Here is a 7,951-nt window from a genome sequence, read left to right as displayed (position 1 = left end):
AGTCAATAGTGTTGTTACTTGTTGGGTTTGCTTTGTAAGATATGCTATTGACAGCATGATTTCTTTTTTTAATAACTTGTGATTCTTCTTTTCTCAATGAGATTTCAGATTATGATGCATAAGTCTGCCTTATCTGCACTCATATGTAATGACATTTGGCAGCTCTTTTATACCTCCCAGAGAGCATCAATATGATGTTAGCTTAAGCTTCATTTGGGATTGCTTTCTTACTGCTTCTTGAAGCAACTTTTTAGTATAAAAGTTAAAATTTTTGTACTAAAAAATTGCTTCAAGAAGCAATAAGAAAACCATCCCAAACGAAGGCTTCGTTTGGGACGGCTTTCTTACCGCTTCTTAAAGCAGGTTTCTAGTACAAAAATTTAAACTTTTGTACTAGAAAGCTGCTTAAGAAACTGTAAAAAAGTCATCCCAAACAAAACCTTAGTCTCAAAGAAAGCAAATTAGTTTGATGTGGAATGCATTTTTTCTGTTTGTCGTATTTGCAAGAAAGTTTCAACAATCATCTTTCTCAAATTACATCAGTTATCTAACTGCATTCTTTACCTCTCTTTTAAAATTGAGGGGGCCTTACTATTATATCAGTATCAGGAAAAATTGAGAAACAAAAATATTACCCTTTGTTTTGTTTTTACAAAAAAAAAAAAAAAAGTTCTGTTTCTGGGACCTATTCCTATTCCGTGAGCTCTCAATTCTCATCGGATTTTTTTTAAATACAATACTTCTAATAGATCTGCATTACAATACAAACTTTGTTGCTACTTCTTCTGTTAGCAAATCTGCAGAAGGTAAAACTATTGCTAGGCTATATACCAAATATTAATTCCCTGTATCAGATTACAAGATAGTCGAAAAAAAGGTATTGGCATATATATATATATATATATATATATATCATGGTGTCATAATTGATTTTGTGAGAAGTACATATTTTGGATTTGAAACAAGTTTGATTTAAAAAAGCCTTGTCCATTGTATCATAGCTGTGAGATTTAGCAGCCTAATTGGCTCAAAAACAAAATTTGTTCTAAGTTCTTGATATTGGTTTAGATGTAACTGAGAAATCTATTCAATAAGCAGGTTATATTATATGTTAACTGGGATTGTATTTCATTCTGGAAGGCTTGGTTTATAGCTAATCCTTTGGTTGCCTTTTGCAGGAAATTTACCATTTCCTAATATTACAGCTCTTACTTAAGTGGACATATTGCAGATTGACTTTTTTATTTAAGGGGATGATTGGTATTGGATTGGATTCAATTTTAACAGGATTTAGTAAATCCTGTAAATTCAGATTTAGCAAATCCTCAGGCTGTTAAATCCTAAAAATTATTTGGTATAACAAATGTTAAATCCTGTTAAGTCATGAAATCTGTTACCACATTAAATTTAACGTGAGCTCGTACAATAGAAACTAACAGGATTTTAGCAAAAGTTCAACAACACCTGAGAACTCTTAATGCTATATGGTATAACAGCTATAGTTAGAAAAATACTACAATAGCATTCATTCTTCTACAGCATTCCAAAGAACTATTTTAGTATAACATAGCATCTAATAGGAATCAGCAGCAAATCAAACACTTAATTGGCAAAAAAGGAAACAAAGAAGAATAGTTATTTTCGCAAGGACTGCGGCCGAGGGTTATTTTCGCAAGAACAGTTATTTCGGCCGAGGAATACCTGTGCGATGACGAAAGCTTTCTTGCAGGATTGTGGCCGAAAAAGCATAGCAGGTATCGCATAAATTTACTGTATTTATGCGGATTTACGCTGTAAATATGTAAATCCCAGATTTAAGTAGGCGTCAGATTTAGATGACCTCCGAAAACTATTTGGCTGGATTTATCTTAAATCAAGCTTAAATGCCACCACAAATCCGATACCAAACAGCCCCTAAAACCAAAGAAAATCAGAATATTATACAAAAGTGTGATTTAGCTAGCTTATTTACGGGAATCAACTAACAGTTGAGAAAAAAATGATAAGAACACAGAAGATCAGAAAAATATTTCTCAGTTGCACAGAATTGCATGTATGTCACGGTTACGGACCCAAACGAATAATATGTATCATTTCTCAAAGTTATTTAATGTGTATGTGAATCGAAGGGCTTATGTAGAAGATAAAAGAGTTCTCTTGCTTATCCAAATCAAATCAAGTTGGAGAAAAATGAATATTCATCATCTGACACAGCTGTGAATAACAAAAAATTAAACACAATGCAAACGACTGCTTGCTATATATTTCTTATTCTGATTCTTCAACTATTGCCTCCACTCGCAGAAGAATAAAGCCAAATGCCACACCAACGAGCACCAGGCCATTCATGATCGCTGCAATCTTGAATATTTCAGCTGCAGCGTTGCAGGTCGAGGAGAATGCTCCCCCTCTGCTCTTCTCCCCCTTCTTGCTCGGTGACCTAATTGAGCTCATAACCATGGAAAATGACTTGTCGGCGCATCGCGAGACACCGAGGGAGGTAACTGTGTTCTGCACTTTAAGACCTCCATAGGAGTTCAATCCTTCTATGTATGTTACACTGGCCTTCCTCTTCATGTTGGCGTTAAGTGCAGAGGTGGAGACAGCTGCTGCCGGAAAAGTTGCAAGAGATATGACTGCCATTTCTGTGAGGAAGCAGCGGCTGAAGCCGAAGCTAAGGAAAGGAGGGAGATGAGGAAATTATGATAGATTAGAGACAATGGAGAGGAGGGAAGTTGAGTTACCTGTTTCTGTTTCTGCTGCTTGATTTTGAATCTGGGAGTCGAGAGAAGCGGAGAGTGGTGTTTTGTATAGGAAAGGAAAGGAGAGGGATTGGATAAGATGAGCTTCGGGATGAATGGCTGTGGAGGAGATTACACATCCGTTTGGGACAGTATTTGTGGCTTTTATTGCCTTCGAATTGGGAGGAAAATAGTAAGCGAGAGTTGATAAGGCAACTGTGTGGATCATAAGAAAGAGAAAAATTATTTTGTGCGGATGTTTAATGTTGTTTGGACATCAATCAAAATATGTCATGTCATCTTTTTATTGTACCGTGGCTCGGTGCCGCGACATCCGGATGTAGAGCTGTGTTTGACATTCACACAATAGTTTCTCCCATAAGAGACCATGGTTGAGTGTTGATTTCATTATAGGAAAAATTATTATGTGTCAAGTCTGAATGATGTCTGGACTCCAATCAGGTAAAAACATCTGAATTTTTTTCCCTTTTATACATAAGAGAGAAAATTCATGTGTCTTCATATGATTGGAGTTTGGAAGAAAAATTACGTTTGGACTCCGCGCATAATAATCTCTCTCATTGTAGGGAGTAATAGTTTTCGTGGATCATAAGAGGCCCCTTTTTAGTGAGTATAAACAAAATTTGACACCTTTATTTTTTATTTTGTTTTTTTTTTCTTTTATTATTATTTTTTATTCTTTTTTAATCTTTTTTTTAATCAAAATTTGACACCATAAATCATATAGTTGGAGAAATAAGCATTGGCAGATTAAGCTTGCTTGTTTTGCAGTTTGTCCTGTGGGCGGGGTTGAAACTACTAATTTCACTAGTTTTTTAATCTAATTTGCGATGACTGCTCAACTTTCTAAAAAAAAAACAATAATTATATTCGCAAACTACTTAACAGAGCTCTCTCTGCAAGTTATCTTTTAATCTAATTTTACTTGTATTTTATCCTCTTTTGATTTTTATTTAAGTCAAAAGTACTTTGAATGAGCGAGTTTGAATTCATAATTAAGGGATAATTTTTTTTCTGCTTTATTTTTCAGATCATAATTATAATTTATCTTTGATCATTATTTTTTATTGCTTTTAAGAAAATTTTGTACTAAAATTTATTTTCTACAATGATTTTAAACGTTATTGTCTCTTTTATATTTTTCTGCATACGTCATAGAATATTTTGTGTGCGTGTGTTCTGAGACGAGGGTCTTGACGTGTTGGCTTGCAACATGCCCAACCCAATATAGAAATTTTGTGAAACTTTTTAGACTTTTTTCTCATCTTCTTCAAAATTTAACTTAAACCAAATGAAGGATCACAATGCTGCTAAAAATTGCTAACATAAATCAAATGATTCATCCTCATCAAAATTTTCTTTCATTATTCATCATCAAAACATATGTACACCGATTAGATTACAATGCATGGCTATAAATTAAAATATAAAGTAGAATAATTTAAAAACTAATTATGACTATACAAAAATCAAAAAGATAAATACCTATATAACCTCAAACAAATAGGATCACGACTTTGCTACTCAACTGACTCCTTTTTCGAGATCATGAAACAGAGTTATAGTTAAATTGTGAGTCATTAATCATTTATTAAGAATTGCAATAAATTTCAAAATAATTCATAATGATCATTGTACTATAACAATAGCGTTTGCAGTTATCATAAATGTAAATCTCAATGCAGAAAGTTAAATAAACAAGCACTTTATAGAATCACAACCGAAAATGATATATTTTTCTCAGGCTCTTATACCTCCCATCAGAAAAGAATTCAAAGAATTCTGATCCTTGTAACATATCAAAAACATATCCTAATGACTCACAATGTCTAACACCAAAATAAAATGTCCATGTCGTAGTAGAATGCACATTAGGCACTAGAACGTGCATTTAGCACCAGAACATAACTTCCTTCACCCAAACCAGATCTCCTTAAAATCACACATTTCAATTTAATAAGCATATAATTCATTGTATTTCAAAAGAGATAATTAAACTCATTTCAGAATATAACAAAATACTATAATGATAGGCAACATAATATATTATTGGGTAAAAATATATTGTTTCAAAATATAATTAAATTATCATAGCATTATTTTGAAGTTTTAATTGTACTGCAAATTTTTCTTAGAACCGTAATTATTTTCTAATTTATAAAAAAAGTCACATTTTTTCATTTACCCAATGAAAATTTCCTAGAAAAATACAGAAATATTCAGAACTATTGTATTTGTAACATATAGAAAGTTGGTAAGTGAAAGTTTTACATATATCAATTTATTCCCTATTTTTTGCTAATAGAATTATAAATTTTTAAAAAATGATATATTTTAAAATTAAGATAAGTAAAATGCAACTTATTTTGAACAGGATAAATTTCAGAAGTAAGCCGACAATTCGTATTTCCGAGACGCTCAGTTTGACTATAAGCTTGCTGAAATCGGAGATTGGGTACTCCCAAAATTAATTTTTGAAGTTTCCAACTAGCTTTTTCCTCGAGATTCGTGCCTGATCAAGCTAATTTTGTGATGATGTATCAATATTTAATATATTAGGTTGAAAACATGAATTGAAATCTTAATTTTTATTTTGTATAGAAACCCGATTTGTAGTGAAAATGCAAAATGAAATAAGCCTTTTTTTAAGAAAACTATATTTTATTTTACGTTTCAGCAAAATCCAAACACTATTTTGCGAGTTTGGTCATTTAATTTAATTTTAATTTTAATTTTTTTTTTAATCAATTCTCCGTCAACAAACTACGGGACTGAAGAGAGGAGCCCTAAACCCTCCGCCGCCATCTCTGGTGCCTTGTGAGCCTCTGTAATCCTCTTTCACACAGAAATGGCCTGCCGTGGCTCCATCTCAAGGTCGATCATCTCCATTGCACGTTCGTCTCCGTCTTCCCTCCGATCACCGGCGGCTCTTCCCCGTTTCCGCCCTCCTCGTATCCAACGCACTCGCCTCTTTGCTACCTCGAGGTGGAAACCCTATAACTCTTTCTGTTTCACGGTAGGGAATTATGTCGTTAACCAATGCTTTTTTTGTAGCAGGTTGCCGTGTGAGCTAGGATGCGCATCGTCACTTCTTCCGCTGCATAGCGTGATCGCCATTCCGCGACTCACCTCTCACCTCTCGGTCAGCGCGAGAGCGTGCTGTGAGCTGTCTCAGGGTACCTTTCGCCGCACTTGTCAAGATCGCTAGGTCTCTTCTTTTGAGTCTTCGAATGACAATTGATTTAGGATCTGCATTGAATAGAAAATGATGATGTTTTTTATTGAACTGATGAAACTATGATTAGATTGGATTATTCATGATATTATTGTTTCCAAAAGTTTTGTGATTTTGTTTTTTAAAGTTTTGGTTGATAAGGGGAAATTGGGATTTAGGTAGGAATGGAAAGGATGGTTGATGCGATAGAGAGATGGAGGCTGGTGGAAAGCCGGAGGGTGATGCGGCTTTCTTATTAATGTAGGTTTTATCCTTTACCTGATCTTATATTATCATTTTCATATTGAACCCCTTGGGCCGATTAAATGCAGGTAAGTATGTTCGGAATATGTAAAATGTAAGGAGCAATGCTTTATGCTTCTCAAACCCACAAATTCATTACATTTTCAACATCCAAATCTATGTGGCATCTATAATTTAGGAAGAGCAAATCACACTTTTATTACATTGATGGTGTTGAGAATATGTTACGTTGGGTGTGCTGAGCATTCTCTAAAAAAAAAAAATGTTTATTAGATGACATAGTTTTTTGTTTGGAATACATTTTATTTTGTTTGGTCAATCTGATTGAAAGTTCTAAATTTATTTATTTGGCTGGATAGCAATTTGGTGGGATAAAGGCTTGATGATGATGATGTTGTTGTTGTTGGAAGGATACCAATTTGTTCTATTCTCACACCCTTTTCCACTCTTCTATATGCGTTTAAAATCACATATAATTTAGGCTTCGTTTTGGACGACTTTCTTACTGCTTCTTAAAGCAGCTTTCTTTTAATTTTTATACTAAAAAGCAACTTTAAGAAGCGGTAAGAAAGCTATCCCAAATGAAGCGTTAGTATCAGCTTTTCTCCTGTGATTTTGCTTATCCTTCTGTTTTAGTAACTCAAATAGAACTCATTCCGTGTTACTAGGTGTGATCCCTGAATTGATCTATTTATTGTCTAGAAACGTTTTATGTAACATTGAAAAGTTTTTCTTTTAATATGCGTAATTCTTGCCTTAAACTTACTCATTGGTTGCATATTCCCATAAACCATTGCATCTTACCAATATATACCTTTGCTATTAGCCTGTCACGTAAACACATTTGCATGAAGGGCTTACTTGGAAGCGAGAGGAAGTGACAATTTCCACTTTTGAAAGTAGAAGTTGAGAAAGTCGCTTCTAAAATTACTATTTTATTGCCCAACATAGAAGTAGGGCTGCAAGCGAACCAAACGTTCGACGAACTACTCGTTGTTCGGTTCGATTAAAGCTCGTTCGTGATCGTTTAATTAACTAACAAACAAACTTGACCAATATTTTAAATACTCGATTCTTAAATAAACAAGCTTGAACACTAATGCGTTCAGCTCGTTTATGTTCGCGAACAACATCAGTTGATGTTCATGAACAAGCTCGATAAAAAGCTCGATTCGGGTTTGATTAAAACACCTTGATAAAAACTTAAATAATATGTTATTATAAAATTGATAAATATACATAATATAAAAACTTTCATGAACAAGTAACATTTCATATTTGTCCATGTTTGTTAGATTGTTTGTTTAGGATGTTCATGAACAAATTTAAGGTTTGCTTGTTCAATATATTGTTTGTTAAATATGTTCACGAACATAGCTTGTTTAAAGCTCGATAAGCACTAAACAAACGAACATGAACCAAACATGAACACCCTTAAATTAAACGAACCAAACATGAACACAAATAATAAAGCTCGAATCAAACACGAACCAAACATGAGCAAGCTAATGTTAAACAAACACAAACATGAACACTCACATACTCGGCTCGGCTCGGTTCGTTTGCAGCCCTAAAAGACATGATTCAATTTAGACATTTGAGATATAGATAATCATTACAAGAGAGATGAATTAAAATTCTATATTTCAAAGTTCAATAGAAATATAAATGAACATAAGATCAATTTGAATTAAGAGATTGAAAGAATCTG

General features: G+C 33.5%; 2 protein-coding genes across 7 annotated transcripts in view; one reads left to right on the top strand and one right to left on the bottom strand.

Moving 5' to 3' along the window:
• Nucleotides 1-2,064: 2,064 nt before the first annotated feature.
• Nucleotides 2,065-2,904, bottom strand: LOC110105359. 2 transcript variants are annotated; one of them, XM_020834830.2, is made up of 2 exons: nucleotides 2,745-2,904; nucleotides 2,065-2,674 (listed from the first exon to the last, which is right to left on the bottom strand). In XM_020834830.2, the coding sequence occupies exons 1-2, from the start codon at nucleotides 2,879-2,881 to the stop codon at nucleotides 2,269-2,271; spliced, it is 543 nt and encodes a 180-aa protein (XP_020690489.1). In that variant the 5' UTR covers nucleotides 2,882-2,904; the 3' UTR covers nucleotides 2,065-2,268. The 2 variants fall into 2 exon arrangements, with proteins under 2 accessions (XP_020690489.1, XP_020690490.1); XM_020834831.2 differs by having other exon boundaries at nucleotides 2,065-2,662; nucleotides 2,745-2,901.
• A 2,593-nt stretch (nucleotides 2,905-5,497) lies between these two features.
• LOC110105356 overlaps nucleotides 5,498-7,951 on the top strand; it is an 8,294-nt gene continuing 5,840 nt past the window's right edge. For 3 of the 5 annotated variants that reach the window (XR_003699473.1, XM_020834824.2, XM_028691633.1), the window contains exons 1-2: nucleotides 5,501-5,747; nucleotides 5,820-5,938. Coding sequence is in view for 4 of the 5 variants with exons in the window: in XM_020834824.2 (XP_020690483.1) it covers nucleotides 5,611-5,747; nucleotides 5,820-5,938 (256 nt within the window). In the remaining variant the exon portion in view is untranslated. Of the gene's footprint in view, nucleotides 5,748-5,816; nucleotides 5,939-7,951 lie in introns of all 5 variants that reach the window. The other 2 variants (XM_020834823.2, XM_020834825.2) reach the window with 1 other exon arrangement.

Source organism: Dendrobium catenatum, unplaced genomic scaffold (genome assembly GCF_001605985.2).
Source record: "Dendrobium catenatum unplaced genomic scaffold, ASM160598v2 original_scaffold_30712, whole genome shotgun sequence".
Lineage (NCBI taxonomy): Eukaryota > Viridiplantae > Streptophyta > Magnoliopsida > Asparagales > Orchidaceae > Dendrobium > Dendrobium catenatum.
This window is presented reverse-complemented; position numbering and strand designations above follow the sequence as displayed.

What these genes read in the sequence shown, in the direction of transcription:
- LOC110105359 (XM_020834830.2), bottom strand. Translation starts at nt 2,881, where the DNA reads ATGTGTAATCTCCTCCACAGCCATTCATCCCGAAGCTCATCTTATCCA. An exon ending in AGCAGCAGAAACAGAAACAG is followed by an intron (nt 2,675 to 2,744) that starts GTAACTCAACTT and finishes TCCTTTCCTTAG; the next exon opens with CTTCGGCTTCAGCCGCTGCT.